Raw genomic sequence first — 24,032 nt, 5'->3', positions numbered from 1 at the left:
TTACACTGTCAGATGCAAAACTGTAAAGGGTAGAACAGACCCATAACCGTTCGAGATTTTCATCTGACTTATGATTTTTCCTTAATTAAGGAGATGAACGTTTTTCCTATTACAAAAAAATCAGAGTTTAGGCATAACTTCAGAACTATTGGGCACTGGTGCGTGATTGTATCCATGCGCATGAATTGGCATACTGTGTGAATGCTCCTGTTTGGTACCCCGGAAGGGCTTTGTTCCATCACCGACAAGAATAAGTACCAAATCCTCGAATTCTCGCCGATTCCTAACCTGTTCTTCACCTGCATCATGAGCATGCTTAAGTTTGTCTCTCTTGACCTGCATAGTTTGTAGTTCCTTATCCTTTTCTCAAATCCAAAGGCATGCATTGTGTATTTGCCACACAATTTCTGTCGGAGATTTTAATTCAAAAAGATGCATCTTTTATGAATGTGGCTTGTGTAATTCATCGTTAATATTTCAATCAAACGTGTCTCTCACAAGATATAAATTTTAGTTTGATTGTTACAAAAAAAAGATGCGGTCACAGAACACAGTTGTTGCTATTATACCATCTTCATGTGTCTTGACTTCGAAATCCATGGCTGGATTGGATGTGGAGGGCAGTTCAAGATGGTTAACATGGGATTCCCTGGAGCTGTTCTGCATGGATGACAAGTTAGAGAGATTAACTCTGACGCTTGAGTTACCCATTTCCTGACAGTCAGGACTGGGTGTCCGTGCGATCAACCATCCCATAACTTCTTCCATATCTGCTTGACCATCCTTGGGTGAATTAGTAGAATTCACGTTTCCATGGTCTCTCACCTAGCAGCATCAACAAAATCATAGCGGCGGCTAGTTTTAAACTGTGGTCTAGGGTAGGACATCCATAGAGAAGTACAGCTTGAATGCTGCAAGAGAGTGTTTGTAAAATAACAATAGGAGAGTTGAAAAGAGAGAATCTCTAACCTCTTGCATAAACGAAATCATAGGTTTTTTATTACCCCCCAAACCTGCAAAATGAGAAGTCTTTGAACAAGTTCCAAAAATATTTAGTACCTTTTGAAAGACCTGTGTGAGTGTCTGGATTTTATATAATAGATGAGATAAGTGAGCAATGCATCCATTTTGAGGTCCAACCAATCCCTTTCAAAGCATATTTTCCTTGAGTTACCAGCAAGAATCAGGCGTCATGACAATGGAAAGAGCCGGTCGTCAGGTGGATTTTAATTCTGTTTGGCTGCTGTTCCTGCTTTGAAAATCTACCTTCTTGTATCAATGACAAAATTTATGGATGCACTGTTCTTCTGATCAATGCAGCGTTTATTCCAATTAAGACTTGTAGGCAGAGGTCTAGAATCAGGCCATAACACACGATGCATTGCAGAATGGTTTATAGAAGTGTATCATTTTCGTGATACTGCTATAAACTAATGCGTTTGGCAGGCTTGAGTCAATAACCTTTTTAACCACTCTTGTGGACTCACTCAGTGTACAGCAATAATAAAATAATAATAACGTGCAAACATTTTCTATTTTTTATGTTTTTAAAGGATGACAAACTTACAAACAAAATCCCCATCTCGGGGAAGATCTATAGACAATCCTTGCCTCATGAAATCTGTTAAAGACATGGGTCCACTAAAGCCCAAATTTCCTCTGCAACACCATAATCATTATTGCTTTTAGGTTAAATGTGCAAATGATAACCTAAATCACTTTCCCCCCCCCTTTCTCTCTCTCTCTCTCTCTCTCTCTCTCTCTCTCCATACAATGACACCTTTTTGGTTCTTTTTTTGTTCAGATTACAAATAAAAGGGTATAAGAAACAGCCTCTTTTCCTCAGCCACAAACCCCCTTGATGGCTTATTATATCAAAGTGGGTTGGGAAAGGATAATATGAATTGTGAAAGAGGATCCAAACAATCAAAAACTTGTAATTGGAAATCAAAATAAGGAGAAGTTAATTTTTAATTTGCACCTCCTCATCTCCTAACTACAACAAAAACAGATTTATTTTTTCATCTGGGAAAAGGCATTTAAGAATACTCCACACAAGGAATGATTATTATTGAAGGAGACCTCAACACCAAGACAGGTTCCAAACAGGTCCCATAACAGGTGAAGGAAAAGACCCACATTGGATGGAGAAGATTGACAAAAATAAGGGCCCCTGTAATTGATTACCTTCATGCAGCCCATCAAGTGACACAGTTCAAAATTGACAAAAATAAGTGACCCTGTAATTGGATGGAGAAGATGGAGAAGATTGACAAAAATAAGGGCCCCTGTAATTGCATGCAGCCCATCAAGTGACACAGTTCAAAATTGACAAAGCATTGGAATCTGACTGTAGGGAACTCTCCCTTTTGATAGGCAAGATAACATAAGAAGAGATTATTCAATATACATTTAGCACCCTTATGTGAGTGTTAATGTGCATTTGTGTATACACATGCAAATGCACGTGCGCACACTTTTTTGTGTGAAAAGTACTCTTTTTTTGAGGGGTGAAAAGTACACACACACACACACACACATGTTTTTTTTGGGTAAGATCCATACAAAAAACAGTCCCAAGAAAAGGGATAGCCAGTTACGATCATCTGACGATATCATTATACGACAAGAAGATAGGATAATCTAGATACCGGGCATGTAGATAATCATAAAAAGATTGACTTAAGGTGGCCTGGAAGAACTAATATTTAGCCAGGGAGGGATCACCAAAGACTTGATGGTTACACGTCCTTCCATAGCATAGTGCCCAATAACAAACCCAACAAGAAAGTAGATCATATCCCTGCCTTACAAAACCAAGCAGTGAGAATCGCTTGTCAAAGCAAGCACTAGGAAAATGAGCCTGAAGCCTTTGCCTTAGCATGTGTGTGTGTGTGTGTGTGTTGGCCTCAGTGGTTGGCGCATGCGTGCGCACACACGCGCGCGCGCACATACTTATTAGTGAAGTCTATTCACACACAATTCTTTGTGAAAAGAAAAGTTTCATATATAAACAAAAACTACATCTCAGTTGCCCCAGAATGGAGCAGCTATACTCGAAGAACTAGAAACAGTAGTAAAAGTTGAGCTGCAAGAAGGTCCCCAAGATAATGGGCATCGTGGAGGGATATACGCAAGGAAGAAGTATCTTTCAATGTGAAGGACACCATAAGTCTAATGTACTATCAATATAATGGAAGATGACATTTAAAGGGCACCCAATTTGAATGAAAGAAAGCATATACATCCGCTGAAGAGTACCCCAACAGCCGGGTATTGCGGCCATGATATAGAGACCACAAAGTCCGGTAGCGGCACCAGTGAAAGAATTGAGCATAATATGGTGTAGGAGCATATCTACCAAACAGCCAGAAGTGACTACCAAAGGAAATCGTGGGAAATCTGCCACAAGAAAAGCTGCCAATCTTGGAAGAAAAGCACGAGCAGTCTGACAAGTCCAGAGAAGATGCATCAGAGTCTCCCTGGGATGCAAAAAAGTAGGGCAAATCGAGGAAGCAATAAACCTGGCAACCATCTTTGTTCCCACAAGTAGTGCTTCAACTAAACAAGGCCACAAAACTACCCTCTGCTTGAGAGGAAGTTTACCATTCCATATACGTCGGAGACAAGTCTTCCATCAAGAAAGGGACTTATCCAAACACCAAAAATGATTCCCATATTCCTGAATCCATGGCTATGAAAGTAAGAAATCATAAGTTTTTTTCGCCAAAAAGATCTACAAAGGAGAATGAGGAGAAACCGAGAAGCCTGCAATCAAACTTACAATCAAAAAGAGAAGATTGGAAAATAGACAGGGTACAGATAGAAAGGTTGCAAAAGAGTGGCAATAACATAAACCGATGATGCATTCCCAAATGAGGGAAAGAGATAATGCAGCCCGTTGATCAACCACATCATCCACTATAGACATACCCAAACGATGCAGGAGATACGCCCTACGAGGCTTGAGGTGAGCAGAGGGAATATCAAATATACAGCTCCAATGGATATTTTGTAAGCAGAGGGTACTTCCCAGGATCAAGAGGGCGACCCCACCAATGTAAATTAACTAGGAGCTGCTGCCAGTCATGCACTAAATGGTAGAAAAAGGATAGTAAGGAATGCGGGCACACAAATGTCCGAAGATGACATCTGGATAAGTAGGAGTCCAATGCCCAAAAGGGCTTTGTTTGGAGAAAATCAATCATATGAGAAAGCATTAGTATCCAGGGCTGATGTTGCTCCAAAAAGGTGGGCAGCAGCATAGCCTTGTGAGCCAACACATAAATATAAATATTTAGAATGTTCAAGCCCTCATGCCTCTTAGGCGAACAAACATAACTGCTCTTGAGGAGACAAACTACCTTATGATCTATCTTGCTACATGAAGAGGCCATGTGGACCGTTTCCAATGATCAACCTTATGATAAAGCTTTTGTATCACCCATAGTTTCTCGTGGCAACGAAATATGCCAACCAAGCGGGTAACACAAATAGTGCACAACATGATCACAGGAGGGTGACAAAATGCCAGGCCATAAGAGTCAATGCCAATTACACTCATGCAATGCCAACAGTTTGGATTTGGTAAAAAAATAATTCAAACAACACTACAAGACCAAAGAGATCAAGAGTATGCATAATCTGCTGAACGTCCGATTTTGAGTTCCATAAAAAGAAAAAAAGGTCGTCTGCATATGCCTGGCTTACAAAAGGAACCCCTCCAGGAATATATATACCATGTAATTGTTGTTGCAAGACCAAATCATCCATATGAGAGTGGATGAGTAGCAATGGCAAAGAGAAACACACTAAGAGCACAACCTTGGTGAACAGAGCGGCCTAAAATGTCCAAGAAGAAGACAGGACATTAGACAATAGACAAGATCTTGTGCTGTCTTCATAGAGCCACTAAACCAGCCTCTGTATTTTGGGACCAAAGCCCAACCGAGCCACAACATCTGCAATAAAATCCCAGTGAATGGTAACAAATGCTTTTCCAATATTCAGCTGGATAATCAAAACATCTTGATTTGTGTATTTGGCATATTCAAAGCCAATGTAAGCATTTACATTATTACCCATAACCTTCCTTCGGGGCATGAGACCATACTAGGCAAGGTGTAATTTACTGAACAAAGGCGATACACGCAATACCAACATTTAAGAAATCATCTTATACACCATGGGCATTATTGTGATCGGGCACCAGTCTGATTGATGTTCACATAATTGCTTTTGGGGAATCAAACACAGCAATCCCTTTTCCATGAGGAAGGTAGAATGCTAGAACGCTAAGCATAATTGATTATACACAACAAAATAGGGCTGAACCCATCCCAAAATTCACTGAAAAACTTAACCATGAGACCACCCTACCCGGATGATTTCAAACTTCCAAAGCGCGTCAAAATCAATCTCAGCTCTTTTTCAGCAAATTGGCAACTTTAATGCATGGGTCTCATCCAAGGAGAGAGATGGTTGGATCTTTCTGAGAAGCACATCCAGGGTATTCATCTCTATGGGTGAAGAGGGAGGAGGGGCTGCAAACAAATCAGCAAAATAGTCGTGAACCACAGCTGAATGTTTTTCATCCATGAACCATCTGGGTGTAAGACCCTTTATAACGAATGCATTCGCCAGGAGGAGTGCAGGCTTTTTAAAAAAGCCTTAAAAGAGCAACTTGTGTCCTACAAAGCCAAGAAGAACATAGCTGCCATTTCCTCAACTTGTGAGATCGATGACTACTATTGTCCACTGGAGCAGGAGAACTGTTAAAGTCCCCACACAAAAAAACATTTCCCCTCCAGTGATAAGCAAACAAATGATGCCACATTTCAGTCTGAACAATTGAAGTGCGAGAGGCATACACTGAAGCAAATTCATATATTTTCCCATTTATCCTGCATTGAAAAATAAAATAGCCACCATGCAAATCGTCTAATGCTAGCTGAGGTTGCAAATTATGATGTACCAACATAGCAACTCCTGAAAGGGAGATAAGACCATAAAATATGTGGAATCCTGCAAAGAAACCTTCATGGCCAGCCAAAAAGTGCTCATTATGTTCTTGCAAGCAAACAATATGCAGCTTCTGACTATTGATGAAGGATCCTCCATTTACTTATATTACAAAGGGCTTGAACATTCCATGTGAAGCATTTGATCGGTATATACATCCTTAAAAACAGAGTATGTGTGTTGCAATATCAAATTTCAACCTACATGGCTATGCTAGGATGTGGCGAGCCATCATAAACCTCCCAAGCATTCACTTGCTCATCATTTGAAATAAAAGCAGGACTATCTGTAGGAATGAGTGGCATATTTGATGGATACAAAGCATCTGCACAAACCATCACTTCCTTGGTGACTAACAATCCAATGAAGAGTCTTTCTCTCTAGTTAATATTGTGTCCCTTACCTTAGAAGTGTAACCTGCATTTTAGCCTTGCCCCAAGGAGAAGACGAACCATGATGTGTGTCAAACAAGCATCATTTGGGCGTGCAGCCGTAGGGGGAGGTTTCAATAAAACCTGTGGACATTCAAATTGCATAGGTCCAAAATTTCCACATTCAAAACAAGAACCTGCAAATTTACCCCATTACAATTTGAAAAAACCCAGTAAGGACGGCACTCCTGCCATAACAACCTGAAGAGCCACATGTGGAGGAGTGGGTCTATCAGTGTCCTACAACACACAAACACGATTGACATTGGCAGTAGAACGTGGGGGATAAACCACTTTCCCCAATGCTTCAGCCAGGTCAGGCAATGCAGGCCTACAGTATAAAATCACCCATACAGGCATGCGACGAATATTAAGACTGTGATAGTCCTTGGTAGGCATCCATGGATAAACCTGTACCAACTGATTTCCAAAAAAGAGAGGAGATTTTTGCAAGAGTTGCTGCTGCTATTGGGCATCTGTGAAAATGACATCATAGAATCCTCTATTTGCCTTATAATAACAGACCTAAAAAAACATCGCTCGAGTAGGGCCATTTTGCTATGTCCCCTGCATCATGTCCTCCAAGAATAAAACCACTGCTCTTGAGCCAAGCTTATGACAGGTGCATATAGGACCTGTCACGAGATAGAAACTCGAGAGTCTGCGACAGGTTCATCAACCCAAGCATGATTTATTTCTGAAAAACCTTCTTGCAATTATATATACATATATACACACACACACATACACTTTTTTTTTGGTGAAATCTTTGATTGATTATATTATATGAGTAGCAACCTCAAAACAAGGTGCTACAGTTACATCAACTGAAAATTTCAGTATATGCCAAAAAGACCTCATGATCTATGCAGCGGGTCTGCAAGCAATTAAAGAAAGATTGCTGCAGAGAACACCTGAAAAAGCCAAACAGAGAGAAAGTAGGATTACCAAAGACTTTAAAATTCCTATATGTCCATAAAGTCCATAGTGCCCAGTAGCAAACCCAAACGAAGAAAAGATGAAACTTTGGTCTGGATGGATAAAACCCAAATAGCCAGAAGAACTTCCCAAACGGAACAGATGGGAATCTTGCTCGTAGGCGCTGTCGAAGCAGATCAAAAAACTCACGAGAGCACGGACAATGCCAAAACAAGTGAGGCACAATCTCCGAAGAAGCAAAACATCTGTGGCAAAGTGCAGGAGTAATGTGTTGATGAGCTAATAGCTGTCTAGATGGAAACACTCCCAAAAGAACTCGCCAAAAGAAAACCTGTTGCCGAAGCGGTACTTTATAGGCCCAAAGTTGCTGTAATCTTTTCCTCCACCACTTGGCTGGGCGATGCATTCGCCAAACAGAATCACCTCTCTCTGAAACTCAAGGTTGAGGCAAAAGGATTTTATAAAATGCAGGCACAGTAATCTGAGATAGCCTCAAAGGATGAGAAGAGGACCCCGGAGAAGTCAATGTTCAGTCTTCCAGCCAGTCCTGGAGTTCCAAAGGAGGAATCAAAATAAAAGGCGAAAGCATAAAAGTAATTTGTTGCCACAAAAAATGATAATGAGAGCCCAATCCATATCTGGTGGCTACCAGAGAAAAGGAGAGCACAATACCAGCATCATCTATAACATCAGAAACCGAGGTGATGCCTTTAAACGAGACAAAGTAGGAACGTCGAGGTTCCTGTAAAGCCAAGGGAGGCTAAAAGACTTTCGACCAGTGAATGCTTTCAACTCTCAAAGAATTCTGTCTCTCTCTCCTTCTTCCGTTCTTGCTTCCGTTGAGAGCACTCTCAATTGGTATCAGAGCCCGGGTGATCTAGCTGAGCGTGCATGAATGCTTGAAGCTCAGCAGCTCTGTGGGAGGAAGGAGAAGCTCTGTGGGAAGCTTTGTGGGTGACTTTACTTGCATTCGAGTGTGTAGAGACCTTGGAGGAACCTTTGGAAAAGTTACTTTGGTTTTGCGAAGTGGTTTTGAGAGCCTGTTAAAGTCGTTTTTTGAGCTTTTCCCTGTTCCGTTCGATGACAGAGACTCCGTATTGACGAAAGGGCAGCCCGGCAAAGTGCCATCGGTGCAGCGAAAAAAGAAATCCCATTGATCGAGTTGTTAATGACCAAACGTAGAAATACTGATATGCGTACCAAAGTTCTAATCATAAGAGCCCAAGGCTAATCACCTTGCATAAATTGCAGCAACATTTTTTCCCTGTGCGCAAGGATATGCACATGAATATCCATGATGTTCAATCCACCATGCATCTTGGGAGAACAAATGTGATGCATCGAAAGCAACCTGAGACTTTTTCTGCCATATTTGGATTGCCATAAGATTTCCATAAAGACAGACATGAAAGATGTAAGATCTGCCTTAGTGAACATGATCAATGGAAAGTAAAATTGAATATATGCCACAAGGATGGATTGCACTATTTGAAGACGAACGTGCAAAGGCCAGGTTGCCAGTTTCCAATACTCAAGCTTTTTTTGAAGCTTAGCCAAAACCCAATCAGTTTGTTGTCGGTGAGTGAGTTCCCACCCCAAAGGGTAACCAAGATGACGAACAAAATAAGTAGGTGAAATGATATCCTCGGGCCATAAGACTATGCTAGTCTTTGGAATGCAAAGGGAGCAGCTTAGAATTCTGAAAATTAACATGAAGACCAGCTGCCAAACCATAAACAGAGAGGGCCTGCATCAAGGCACCAAGATCATGGGGCGTATTCTTCGGGGTAAAGAAAGAATCATCAGCATAAGCTTGAGCAACCATGCTGCGATTAGCATCCAATTCCAAGCCATGAAGTGATCCTATGGCCACAAGATGATCAATATATTGCAGCATAGGAGGATGAGTAGCAATGGCATATAGTAAAGCACTGAGAGGGCATCCCTGGTGGACCGAACAACGAAGAGTCCACTCATTAGAGATATCCCCAGAAAGAATGCAAGCCGCATTGCTATCTCTGTAAAGCCAGTAAATAACCTACTGCATTTTTTGTCCAAACCCCAAAGCTTGCATAGTTTGCGAGATGAAATCCCATTGAACTGTGCCAAAGGCTTTTGCAATATCTACCTATAAGAGTATAAGATCTTGCTACGTGTATTTGGCATATTCAATCCCAATATAAGCATTGGCAATGTTATTTATGATATGACGACATGGAACAAAGCCATATTGGGAGGGATGCAACCCATCATGCAAATAACCTTTAATACGATCAACCACCATTTTGGCAATGATCTTATAAATTACTGGCATGAGCGTGAATCACTACGTGAATCACATAGCTGCTTCTTTGGAATCAGCTTGAGAAGACGCTTTTTCCATGACACAAGCATCTGCTGATTTTGCCATGCTGTATTTACCATTTACAGCAAGGTGAATTTAAGAAGATCCCAGAAAGCAAGAAAGAATTTAACAGTGAGACCATCCCATCCTGGAGATTTCCATCTGCCATAGGATCTCAGTGCATCAGATAATTCCCTTTCAGTAAAGGGATGTTCAAGTTCCAAAGCCTGAGCATTAGACAAAATTGGATGAATATGCTGCAAAAGAAGCTGACATGCAGACACAACCTGAGGAGAAAGAGTATCCACATGTCCAAAATGAGTGGAGAACTGCTGCACACATAAATCAGCAAGCTCTGAACGAGATGTTGACCAAGAACCATGAGGCATCCGGATCCGACAGATATTGGCAGCCTGTCTTTTGTAGTGTAAGCTCTTAAAAAATTGCTTGGAAGAGCAACCTTTATCCAAAAAAGCATGTTGTCTGGATCGGGTTTCCCATTTAGCAAGCTTTCTGCGATCATTGGATTGAAGAGAGAATTGAGCCTTACATAAGAGCATGCTTTTCTCTGAAGACAAAGGGTGAAGATGAGCAAGCTCAGTCAAACTCTTACAAGTAAATTTGGCATGTGCTAAAGTCTCCCTTGTGGCTTGCATATAGGATTTGCCATAATCCCGAATAACTGCTTGCATCCCAGCAACAAAAGCCTATCATGCGTAATCCAAACCAATGTGTATCTGACGAGAGAGAGGCTGAATAGCATCAGAGACCAAGGCTTTAAAGTCAGCATGCTCCAGATAACTATTATTAATCAGCAAAAGCCTTCGGCAAGGCAATCTGTCAGTGGGAAATTCATGTAAGGAAAGCCTCAATCAAAGAGGAGCATGATCCGAATGTGTGAAAGCATGATCAACCCAAATTTGACAAGTAAAGGCATCACAATGCTGTGGATCAACCTGATACTATCTATCCAAGCATGCCCGATAAGAAGATCGAGCATTGTGCTGAAAGGTATAGCTCGGAAGCATGGGCTGTAATTCCTTCCAGAGATCAAACAGGCGCAACTGAAGCAAAAAATCAAACCATGCTTGTGTTTCAAAAGCCAACATATGAGTGTGGCCTGAGGTGTTGTCACCCGATTGAGGGGCATTATTAAAGTCACCACAAATGAAGGCATGTTGTCGCCATGGATAGCTATGCATGGCAGCCCAGATCAAAGCTCTATCACGAGAAGATTGGGGGGCATAAACCGATGCAAATTCAAAGATTTTCCCTTGAACAAGACATTGAACAATAATCCATCTACCATGGCGATCATTGAGAGCCACAACAGGTTGAAGGTTGTGCTTTACAAAAAAAGCCATCCCAGAAAAGGAGTGCTCTCCAGCATAGAAGATATCATAATCAACAAAATGGCCTATTTGACCAACATACATATGCTGATTATGCTCTTGCAAAGCAACTATATCAGGTTGCAATTGTCTCATATACATCCAGACCAGTTTCCATTTGCGACCATCACACATTCCCTGTACATTGAGAGTAACACACTTCAGATGATCAAGCATATTTACAGTTATGGGACAAGTATGTACAGTAACTAACGGCCTGTATTCCAACCAATGGGAAAAGGGTCTGCCTAGACTCCAGAGGAAAGAGGAGGGAGAACCAGTGTGGGGAGACACCATTGTTGTATTGGAGAGAGTAGAGAGGAGGTTGAGTGCTGTGAATGAGAAGAAGGGAATCCGTCTGGCAGATGGAATAGGAGTCCGCCTAGACTCCAAAGGAAAGAGGAGGGAGCACCATTGTTAGGAGACACCACTGCTGTATTGGGGGGAGAGAGAGAGAGAGAGAGAGAGAGAGAGAGAGAGAGGAGGTTAAGTGTGGTCAGGATTGAGAAGCATGCAAGGGCTACTAGCTCATTGCTTGAGTGCTTCAGAGGAGACACCACTATTATATTGGAGAGAGAGGAGAGAGGAGGAGTGAGAAGCAGGCAAGAGCTACTAGGTCATTGCTTGAGTGTAAATGGTTGTGGAATCCTATCGGTGTCTACTTATCCATAAATGGTTGTGGAATACATTGCTTGAGAAGCAAGCAAAAGCTACTAGGTCATTGCTTGAGTGTGAGTTTCCACAAAGTTGCAAAGCCTCTTTACTTGAGTTGTCATTTGATATGTAGCAGCATCCTTACTAAGTCTTATGCAAGCTATTTCTTGTCTTTAGGGAGAAATCAATCTAGAAGAGTGATGATGGGGAAGTACTTGTTGAGTGTATACACGACACCATATCCTTGTTTGTACACATAGTGCATCTACTCCCCACAATGAAGCTACTCTTGAGGTTGCGAGAGATATCGACTTTAGGGGAAAAGTAGTTGGATAGTCTTGATAGAAATCCCAAGTAGTGGTGGGGAGAGAGATTTAGAAGTGGAAGAGGCAACGACCAAAAGCAATCCCTGCCTTGGAATGCAACATCAAAATACCTAGGCCTGTACTGACTTGGTATGAAAAAGTAGTGCAGAAGAATCCACTGGTAAACTACCAAAGGGCCTAAGTCCATCAAAGAATTGGACAAGAATCACTCGACAAGAATCATTCAACCTTGTAGCTGGTCAACTCTAAAAAAAGGGCAAGGATTATATTCTCCGAAGGTGTGTGTTGCCACATGAGATTCCTAATATAATGGAAGAAGTGAATAAAATAACGGGAGGTAATCACACATCTTCTGATGCCATGGCAAGAAGATTATGTGGGCAGGATACTGGTGGTCTAAACTCTTCAAGGATTGCAAGCCCTATGTCTGAGCATGTGACGTTTGCCAATGGGGAGGTCCCAAACTGTCCCACACGAAATTCTCCCGTTGGCACGATTTTGATATTATTCAGCTTTTCTTCAGGTTGGTTTTGGATTTTGTTGGTCCTATAACTCCTCCCATGAAGATGGGGAAACTGGTACATTTTAGTGGCAATAGACTTTGGCACCAAGTGGGCGGAAGCCAAAGCTGACCGACTGCGCGGCCAAATATGTTGCGGCATTTTTATTTCAGAATATTATTCCATGCTTTGGATGTCCACCAGTGGATCTAGTGATAGATAGGGGTTTTCACTTTATCGATGGGATAATCCAGTGTCATTGAGTAGTTGCAGATCGTCTACACAAAGTCTGCTCTGTATCACCACTGATGCAAGGGCCAGGCAGAGAGCACTAACAAGGTGTTATGTACTACTATCCCTAAGATGAGTATCGATGGCATGGCAGACTAGGATGTTTTGCTGCCTGCTGTTGTCTGCTTATCCCACAAGCTCTATAAGATCCTGAGTGATAGCATGGCACTCCAGCGAAGGCAACTGTCTGAATACTCTCCATGCACCCACTTTGGAATTTTTTTCTCTCCCACGTCACCTACTGCATGTGACTTTAGAAACCCAGAGGAGGTCATGTAACCTGAGAAATCAAGAACAGCCTCATTTCATATGATGGGATGTTTGTCTGTCTCATCCTACTCATCTAGAAGAACCCAAATAAGAGATCATCTGATCTGGTACTAAGCTTTGACAACCACTGTATAAAGGAGAGGAAGGAAGCCATGTCTCAGCATCTGTGAAAATCCATCTAGTGCTAGTTGTCCAACCATTCTCTAGAGGAAATGCAGCTTTGAATTTAGTGAGTGAAGTCCTTCCATGGCTAGTTGCCAGGAAGCAAACCCGTAATCACAAGGCTTCCATAGGAGAGCTTTGCTGGATTAGGCTGATCTCATTCTAGGTTGGATGATGGTACTCCATGTCTCATCCGAGGTTCTAGAAACCAATTCTTCAAGAAAATTGGAATCACGGAGGGGAGATTGAGAGTAGGTGACAAGCAAGCAGGTGAAGACCAGGTAGAAAGGAGGAGGTCATTTGGAGACAAAGGGAGTGGAGTCGTCAACAGAGGGAGCTAAGGAGAGCTACGAGGTCTATTTTTGTAATAGCTGGTTGTGTGTGAGATGGGAGAGTGAGTATGAATGTGACAGCTATAAGCTCTGTTTGTAGCGCATTGTGACTTCAAGGAAGGGAAAGTATCGGCCTTCAGAGCACTTTTCTAGGCTGTTTCTGGCCTGATCATCTCTGTGTTGTGCCTATCATTCAAGTGTACCTAAAACCTGTGTGGATATTTAACGACATTAGTAGCTCACAAGTACTAGACCCAAGTACTCGACACTTCCACAAGTACTCGACCCACCGCCTAGAACAGGAATAGCAAAGTTTAAAAAAATGTGCATAATGTCCCAGGTTTCTCATTGCATACAAATCTTCTTATTTAGTGCTACAATATAAGCACAATCACCCAATGAAAATATATATTCTTAACATGACTAGTGCTTTAATCTTTTTCTTGCCTGTCCTGTCTTAATCCTGCATTGGTTTTGGTCCTTTTGGTTTCTTTATCTGTAAGGTCTGCAATTTCTGAGGTATCAAGTGGGTTTGAATGATTTGTATTTGTTGACTTTGCTTTATGAGCACGTTTTTTGCACAGAGCATTGAATCGATTCTTGACAGCATTATCCGTCCTGAAATTTTTTAATTTACTTATGACATTACTTCAACAAAAAGAAGGATGATGATATTTTTTTTGTCATGTAAGAGTCTTTAATGTTCATTCTAGATCAAGCACTTTCAAACATAGCTTATTTCAGGACTATCAGACTGCTTATTGGAAGAATTTCCTAAGAGTAAAAATTAAAGAATATGCATTCGAATAATGAAGCAGTGAAATGGTAGTTCATCTCTGACTTGAAGACAATAATATGTGGATAGCAGTTTGTATATCAGATACCTGCCAGGAACAAGCTTAGCTATCTCAGTCCAACGATTCCCAAAAGTATTATGGCCCTATCAATAAGGAAAAGAATTTAGGAATATGTTGAGCCAACTTTTTGACTCCCTTACTCTCCAAGAATGAAGATGCATTGATCGTTTTATGAAGTGAGTCTGTAACCTCAAGTAAGAGGCGATCCTCATCTGCACTCCAGCTGCTCTTATTCATACACATGTGAAGATACGTCTGCCATCTACCAAGTTGTTGGGAATATGGTAAGCAAGAAAACTTCTTAGTGTATCAATTGTTACCTTATTCTATGAGCAGGTAGTTGTTTCTAGTAGTTTTTAAAACCTCGAACTACAAAGCTATACAATTTGCAAGTAAGATGAATACGTTTTGCATTAGTGCAGAGAGGTAATATGTCTGTTGAGTGAAAAGGAAATGGTAAAATTCATATCAAATTTGGGTTCTTTTCTATGCTTATATTTTAGTGGAACATTATCAAGCTCCATGGTTTCACACCTTTTCCTGCATTCACGAGGGGTTTTGTTTTGCATTTTTGCTGAAATAATGTGCCACCTGTATAATAAATATTGCCATGTCATAATTGGTCTTATTTATGTGATTTTTAGGTACATACACTAATATCTAGATAAGCATGGGTACATACACTAATATCTAGATAATTGGTCTTATTTATGTGATTTTTGGGTACATACACTAATATCTAGATAAGCATGGATCTCGAAATGCCTTACTTTTTAGTCCCATGTCGTTTTACAAGCTCTCTCAAAAATTCGTCCTCCTGTAGTTGGAGAGAAACAAAGAGGAATTGAGCTTTGGGTATTTAATTAATTAAATTGAGAAAAATTCAGCTAGATTATTCTTGATGGTGAGAATGCTCATGATCTGATTTATTGTTCACCACAAATGTCTTAGGGTGGATTGCCTGTTATTATGGCTGCCTATGTCCACTTGTATTCCTATAGAACGTGTATGTGTGGAAAGAGTAAGAACACTCATTAAGCAGGTGCAATAACGGAAGGATAGTGCCTACATTACAAAACCATCAATTGATATGCCATGTTGTAGAAGACAAAAACAACAGCTTGTAATGACACACCAAGATGCAAAAGAAGAAAATTTTATAATTTTATTGTACAAGGGCATAACAACTTAGGTTTACAAGTGAGACAAGCTCATAGATCCAGGCTTTTACTTCACTCCCCTCTTCCTTATCTACTCTCTCTCCACTCTCATCTCTCTTCTTTCCAATCTCAATTATGGGTTCTTCTGGTTGTTGTGCTCCCTTGATCTCCCACAGTACACCTATGAGAAATTAACCTCCTTGTTTCGATTGACTGTGTATCTTGATCATCCACTCTTAAATATTCTTTGAAGCTTTTACATGCATCATTCATTATGTTCCATAAACACACCCTCTCCCCTCTTCCATTTGTTGCCAAAGCATGTAGAGGTCAGTCATTTATCTTTTCTGTTTTTGTAAAAATAGGAACTTAAGTCTATAGCTTTGAAAAATTGGCTCAATAAGGACCCATAGCAATGCAAGGAGATAGGTATAGGGGGGTATACAATTAAAACATAACTCCTTCAATGAATTTGTAAAAGATCCCTTGAGGCTAGGCTCACAAGATAGATAGGAGGGTTATACAATCAAATGATATCTCCTTCCGTGAACTTGTAAGAGACCCATTGATGCTACACCTTATAGAAACCTCAAAATGTTCAAAGGGCTCAGATTCCTTGTGGCATCACTCTTCATCTATCGCCTAAGAAGAGCAAAAGGTGCAGAAAATATTGTAACCAATGTCTACCAAGAGGATGCCAGTACGATCTCACCTTATTTTCAAAATGAGAACCTTTATTAAGTATGACCAAAATCGAAAATTTCATGAAAACATACCAAAATTTTCATAGTTGGAAAGGAATTGGATGGGGATTTCAAACTGCAACAATGTCTTTGTTAGGAGGGCATCATGCAAAGGTGGTCAACTGCAAGCAGTTATATAGAAAATACGATAGAGGTTATTGAGATGTCTGAATCGAAAAGCCTCACTCCTTGTGATCTTGCTAACCCTCCCAAAATGATTGGCCCTCGCCAGCCAATATGTAGGATCCAAGATGTTGTTAGGATTTGTACATCTATTGCCTCGTGCTTCCCAAACCTACCTACCAAGATTCTAGATTCCACTCAATGCCACATCCTCATTGGAACTCTTGTCTAAGATGTAGGGGAAACTGCTCTCTGCACTCCAAAAGAGTGGCAGCATCATTCTCAAGCATTCCCTTATTCACTCCTCTCAGGTTCAAGAGACTCCCAACCTTTGATCTGCAGCCAAAGGCATGATTCTGCTCCACGCTCCAAACGAACCAGTTGGCTCATGCCCTATTTGGGCAACCAACACATGTTATGATCTAGACTTGATCCTCTGGATGCCAAAGAAGGGGTTGTTGCTCACTGAAATGCGGGCTGGCCTAAGAGAGCTCTAAACAACAATGTTTAAGGGAGGAAAATTGTAAATATTTTTTCACACTTCACAGTTACATGAGGATAGGCACTATGCACATATTTGTATAGGTATGGGGGTGTTTGGTTTTGCCAATGTGACTAGCATCACATGTAACAAGGTTGGCTGTATTTAAAGATACTAAAAAAAGTTTTTTTGCAGGGACTCCTGGGAAGTGATGAAATGCAGCGTGGCTGCACACGCACTCCAGAGCATAGTATCCCATATGTTTCGGTGTTGGTTATAAATGACATATGTTTATCATTGTTGTCTTTTGCCATGTGTTCATATGGTCATATGTGATTCCTATGTCGTCATCATCTCATGTGGGCATCTCTGAGTGGGTTTGGCTGTTTTATGTGATTATAAGTGGCATGCATGCATTGAAAGCTTTGCATGCAGTCTTTGTGCAAGAAGTGTGCCTAAGGTTTGGGATTTTGGGCATTAATTGCCTTGGTGTACGATTTGGGGGAAAGGAATTGGAGAGTGGTAAAATGGAAGTGGTGATGTGGCTGGAATTTCTGGAAAGGTTGGCATGTGCATGCAAGGTGGCTGCGTGAAGAAGAGAATCGTGGTGCTTCTAGATCGATGAGCTGGCAAGGTACGTGGAATGGTGGCTGCTGGAGAGTCCTAGAAGAGAGCTTGGTAATCACCATGACAAGGACGGTCGCACAAAAAAGAGGAAGAGGGGATGAGCAGAAAGCTGTTTGCTGGCTGAAGAGAGGTGAGGGCTACTGACTGGTCGACATATGGACCGCCTACGACTGCTACACGGTTCATGAGCGGAGAGCTTAGTTGCTGAGTACGGGTGTACAGGCAGAGTGGATTGCATATTGTAGATATGCACACAGAGTTTGTTACGCAGAGAGGGAGATCCTAAAGGAACTGGACGTGCTCATGCTAAATTGAAGATGTGTTGAGTGTGGGCGATGTTCGTGAACGATTGAGTTGCTGGAACGTGGTCTACTTGTTTGGTGTTGACATGCTGGTGTCTTCAGGATATACGACCATTGGAAGAGTGTCAAATGTTGGTCTGAAATTGTCATGGTCTTGGGAGTTTCTGAAGGATCTCTGTGAGCTTGTGTGTTTTCTTCCAGTCAATTGTTTGTGGGGAGTACCTTGAGTCTTGTGATATGAATATTTGCTCTGGATGTTGTGCTCATCCTTCGACTACAGGAGTTCTGTACACTGCTATCTGATCCCGTTGGAGACCCGGCTTCAGTTTGCCTCTTAGATGCAGTTAAAAAAAATGAATGATGATTTTATCTCTTGAGCTTAGGCCAGAGGTACTTGGTGTTTTCTTTGATGGTTTTCACATAGAGGTTGTGCTATCCTTGGTTCATGGTGATTATTGGTCTCTGCCTTTGCGTGTGGTAGATGAACAGTGGATGCTTAGGATGCTTCTTGATGAAGAAGATCTTCCAGAGTGTATCCATCATATGGAGTTCTCTGATGAAGATGATCTCAACTGAGTGGGTGTTTGTATTACCTGAGTGTGAAGCCGGGCGGTCTTAGAGTGCTTAGTTGTGTGCTTCTGCCTTCTCATATTTTCATCCATCAGCATCATCACAACCTCATCAAACTTTTCATTGATGAAGAGATTTATTTTTAGGGTGTTCTCAAAGAACATCCATCAGAATGAGGTGTGCCATGTCCGCTAATATGGCAATGTATTTCTCAGGAGAGCTTCTCTAGCAACTGCTTCCAAGGCTTCGTGTCAATTCACAAACAATGACATGCCTGGTATGGTTTCGTTCTATATCCCGAGGTCAATGATTGCAATAACCCTCAGCTTGGGGAAAGATTCTTGTTTGCCATGCTACTTGCCCCGAGCATCTTGGGTCCCATCAAATCCTACCCGAAAGCTTATGGTGGATGCTCTATGGTGACTTGCTACTACACTGAAATGGCAATGCTTATTGAGAAGCCAAGATATTGTGTGTTGTTTTTTGGGAATCCACTCGCAACTCTTAACGTGCCTCTAAATCAAAAGCACTGCTAATGCAAGAAGGAAACCAAATGACTTATGCCAACTTGAAGCAATAAACTATAGGTTAATGAGGGAGTACAGATGCTTGAGGCTTGGAGTCAAGCCCTCCACAAACATACAATGCTGTATCATGTAATCTTCATCATCATCTAGGTTAATGAGGTAGTAAACATGCTCTAGGCTCGGAGTCATGCCCTCTGCATACAATGCCGTATCATGTAAGATTACATGATACAATGTCGTATCATGTAATGTTCATCATCATCTACCAACTCATGATTCTAGTAAATCAAGAAACCGCTTGAAAAATTTATCTGAAGTAATACCCATGATTTTAACAAAGAAAAGAGACACAGAGGATAGGGAAAGACTCTCTCATAGTGCCTCCCAATGAACACTTGGATCGAGCTCCTTGCATAAACTGCAAGCATGCCTCAATTTTCTCTCTCTAAGAAGCCCATTCCCTCTAGGAATCTCCAAAGGTAATGTCCGAAAGTGTCGAACAAAGATCCAGGTACATCAGAATAAATTCATCTTCACCTAGAGACTTCGGGCCTGGGAAGGCCTACATGGTCTCAAGCATCTCTAAACTTGTTAAGCAAGCTTCCAACCTACACAACATTGCTGGCATGATTACTAAGGGCATCTTAAGCCACACCTCTGTCCTAGCTACCTTTTTCCCCAATAATTATTTGGCTTGGACGATCCCAAGGCTTCAAGCATTCTAGCTTGTTAAACGGGCTTCTAGCCCTTACATCAATACGGGCATGACAACTCAGTGCACTTCAGGCTGCGCCATTCCCTTGCACCTACCTACAAAATCTCAATATACAAGGCTATGGTCATCTCCACCATCATTTGTGGTTCAAGTATATTTGGTCTGCAGAATATTGAAGTTTAGTTCTTGTGAAGCTAGGCTCATAATTTGGAAAAATAACCATTTTATCTGCTCCCTTGCTGTGTCCATAAGTCTCGTGCTAGCAGAAAAAGTAGGTCGCTGCTCTCTCACCAGCTCTATGAGACCAAAACATGCCTAAGTACTTGTTCTCGGTTCTTGACCATTGGAGATACCAAAGAACATGTTCCTAGCACGTAGCACTAGAGATTTCGATACCCTCAACTAAAGCTACCTAGCTCTCCATAGAATCTCCCTTGTATGACCAAATATGAGTAATGGCCTCCTCCATCTCCTCCTTGAAGACGTTATTTTTTACTTTGTAGCCTTGCTAAGGTGGCCTCCTCCAAAGCTGCTCTAGCTTGACGATAGGCGAGTTGTCTAGGTTGGTGGTGTAAAAAAAAATACATCCGAAGTCTCCCCTCTACATGATCCAGTCACTCAAATAAAGCCATTTAGGCACGGAATTGTCCCGTGGTCCATGAGATAAGGGAGGCATCCCATCTAGAGATGGTGGGATGGAATTGCAATGGTTCTATATACTATGCCAGGGGACTTGAATTAATGCATTGGATAGTGGGATGCCATCTCCTTCATAAACACACATGAAAGTTTTGCGAAGGGACTACCGACGTCTCACAATATGTGTGGGTGTCTTTACTCTTCCCTTTAAAGTGCATTGATTCATCAATTAGAGGTTCAAGAGGGATAGCATGACTTTTCAAATGCCAATTCAAAAGGGATATCACAGTGGGCAAGAAAGGTGTTATTGTAACTATCATTAGACTTTGTCGTCCCATCAAGAATAAAGAGGAGCTTCTTGATTGTGACCTTGAGCACGACACACATTCCTAGAGGCCTCTTCAAGAATTTATGATGATTGTGGCAGGTGCACTCATCGACTAACACACTACCAAACTCAAGAGTGCCCTCCACATAGGGACAATGATTGGTTTAAAAGTTCGATACACACTTTTATCTTCTCCCCTTTTGGAAATGCTTATCAGTGCCTAGCGTTACATCACGAGTTCTCCCTCACACTCAAATGAGAGGAGTGCAGCCCATAATGTGGCTTCTTTGGAGGACTTTTGCCTCATGGTAGGTACGCTACTCGACTTTAAAAAATCCATTGGATTTTGTGTCAATTATGAAAATATGGTAGGATGGGGATTGAGCATGGATTTAAACATATAGAGTCGGGTACCTCTACTGGGATGCTAGATAGGAGTGAATGCAACCAACATTCAACAATTTGCTCTGGTTATGGAAAACATCCAAGAGTAATTTGCTCTATTGGAGCTCCACTACTCAAGAATAAGCCCCCGAAAGCCATATCATAAGGTTAGATATCCTCCAACTCCATACATCTCAGACTTTTTCTTTGGGGGGGGGGACATTATGCAAAATGAGTACTTTGTTGATGACTTAGGACATCCCTTGTACTTTTTTGAATGTATATGTGGTCAAGATGGGAGAGCGGGAATCGACCTCAATAGTAGGCGCCTAGAGAGTTGTTAGAGAGCTGCTTTCACCAGAGTGACACATTCCCTAGAGATTTATGAGGCGTCATAGACATACTTTACAGGTAACAGATTGATAAAGCAATCCCTCTTAACTGACCATGCATAGTAGGGACTAGGTACTACAACATTCCCACCAACATTATTAATGCCCAACAGTGGGTGTAGACCATAGTGTAAACATATTCTCTCACACATACATATCCATGCAGCCACACATTTACACAAAGATCTTCGTAATGAGTTTCTGTTAGCACTTTAGAGGTAAAGGGCAAACTCAACTATGTCAAAGGCTAGCACAAAATGAGAAGGCTAATCAAACAGTAGTCCATATTCTCTTCATTCAAGCTACAATTGCTTGTGAAAACTATACAATTTCAATTTAGTCTCTCCTAAACATTGAGGTGGCACGTTCAGCCTCCACCTTGGATTTTCTCTAGCTGTCTTGGATGACAAGTTATTTGCCCTCTTAGGGTGTTTGCTTTCTCATGCTTAGGATGATGTACATCTACCATGAGCTTGCTCTTGGTATTTCCTTCATACTTAATAAAAGTCTTTTTCTTGAACCAAAAAAAGATTAAGTCCAAAAAATCTGGCGTAATGTCAGAAGAAATATTCAAAGGGGTACAAAGAGAAGTGGGTACAAGAGAACTAAGAATGGAGATACAGTGATTGTGGACTCTGTGTGGGACATGTTTGGTGGATGTGGTCATAGCAGTGTGAACCTAAAAAATGTTCATTAAAATTTTCCATAATTTATCAATCATGCTTGAGGTAACGGTAACCATCCCACGCTCTTGATGTTTCCCACATAACTAGAGCCACATTGACTTTCTGTTGCTTAATCCACCACCTATCCGAAGCTTCAGTAAACATATGTGTGGCCACTGGGATCATCATTATATTGTTGTGAACTTCACACATGGCAAAGGCCTCATCCCATTTGTAAAGCCATGCTTCGATGATGCCCCGCATATCTTTCAAGCTTATGATTTGATATGTTAGGCCTCTCGACTTTATGCTTTTCCAATATACAGAAGCTAGACTCTGGTTCCATTATCCCTTTTCCTTTTTCTTCCCTATTTTTCCAATTTTTGTGGTGTCTTTTGGTTTATTCTTGGGATTTCCATTGTGTGAGGTAGAGAGAAAGCTGAGTAGAAGGAAAAGCTACAAACATAGCTTTTGAAAGCTTACAAAGGGATAGCTGTGGCTTGTTAAAGCTTTTCATAAAGCTCAGGAGAGCTTTATGGAAGAGAAATTACTTGAAAGAAATTATGAGCTTTAGTAGATGGTAATCTTGTAGACCCTAAGCAAACCAAGACTACATGTGACAAGAGTCAATCGGGTCTCAGTACTTTGTGCTCATCATTGACGATGGTTGTGCATGGTGAATCCTTCCCTTTGTTGCTCCACATTTGTTCTTTGGGTAAATCATTTTAATCAAGGTTCAACTAATAGATGGGAAGAAACAGAGAAAGTGGGGAAAGGCTTGTTCTGTATGTAGATATTCACTGTGGGCAGCAAGACTTGTCCTTGTTTTGCAGCAGAATGCACCTCTCCCAATCAAATCGCAACTGTTTTTGTTGAGAGAATTCGGTTTGGTCCCCTGTCTAGACTGCAAGCATGAGGGAAGAGATCAGGACTAGGGGCTGGATGAATCGACCAAAGCACCATTGGCAATAGACTGCAATGTCTGTAGGTCAGATCGTGGCAGAGGCAGCTGAGTTAGGTGCCGGGTTTTGGTGCAGAGTAGATCGTGGGACAGATCTGCAAGCTTGAGCAGATAGCAAGAGGGCTCCATGACTGCACGCTTGGCCCAAGGACTTGAACAGATACTCAGAGCAGCATTGGGGCAGCACACGGATCAAAATAGCCTAAACAGACTGTTGAAGGGCCTGCACAACTGTGGATCAGAACAGACTATTTAAGCAGCCCTTGGGCTGCACACGAGTTGGTAAAAAGAACCTATCATTTGGGTCAAGCATATCTTTTGTTGGATGCAAATGACGGTGTATGTCGAGGACTATGTGGTTGAATGTCAACATCTCTATTGGAGCTCACTCTAGATCTACAAATAGCCTGTCTCTTGTACATGGAGATATGCTCCTTGGGGTATTGTTGCTCATTGTATGTTAATGTGGAGTGGATCTCTTTCTTGTAAAACTCCATTTTTCCATTGCATCCTCTCCACAAGTTCTCCACCACCTTTTTCTGCACAGAGTCTCTTATGGCCCCTTTCTTCTTAGGCAAATCTTGGCTTGAGATATCCCACCTTTCCAAAGTTAGTATGCCTCTTTGAACAATCCTTTTCTCTTATCGCTTCTGTCACACTATTGGGCTTTTCTCATCGCGAATAGATGACACAATCTCTCTCTCTCTCAGCCCCTCCTTCCACACCCCCTCCCAGTCGCGTCAGTATCTACAGCTATTATCACGCAAATGAAGCTCTGAACAAGGACCTCATGGAATCCAACAGTCATTGAAGCTGCCCTGTGACAATAGGCGCCTCCCCCGCAGCTATTCCATGCTCCAGAAATGCTGCTCGTACACATGATCAGAGGTGACACCC

At 41.5% G+C, this 24,032-nt stretch overlaps 1 protein-coding gene across 2 annotated transcripts; it reads right to left on the bottom strand.

The window, feature by feature from the left end:
• LOC147900018 (uncharacterized) lies at positions 1-24,032 on the bottom strand. 2 transcript variants are annotated; one of them, XM_087377542.1, is made up of 9 exons: positions 23,923-24,032; positions 15,289-15,335; positions 15,053-15,109; positions 14,708-14,780; positions 14,546-14,601; positions 1,568-1,659; positions 970-1,013; positions 570-825; positions 1-299 (listed from the first exon to the last, which is right to left on the bottom strand). In XM_087377542.1, exons 1-9 carry the CDS (start codon positions 24,013-24,015, stop codon positions 121-123), a joined length of 897 nt encoding a protein of 298 aa, XP_087233668.1. In that variant the 5' UTR covers positions 24,016-24,032; the 3' UTR covers positions 1-120. The 2 variants fall into 2 exon arrangements, with proteins under 2 accessions (XP_087233668.1, XP_087233670.1); XM_087377544.1 differs by lacking the exon at positions 15,053-15,109.

Source organism: Dipteris shenzhenensis, chromosome 7, assembly GCF_047967505.1.
Source record: "Dipteris shenzhenensis isolate YYH24624 ecotype China chromosome 7, Dip_SZ_1.0, whole genome shotgun sequence".
In the NCBI taxonomy this organism is placed as follows: Eukaryota; Viridiplantae; Streptophyta; class Polypodiopsida; order Gleicheniales; family Dipteridaceae; genus Dipteris; species Dipteris shenzhenensis.
Note: the sequence above shows the minus strand (reverse complement) of the source record. Positions and strands in the feature narration are given on the sequence as shown.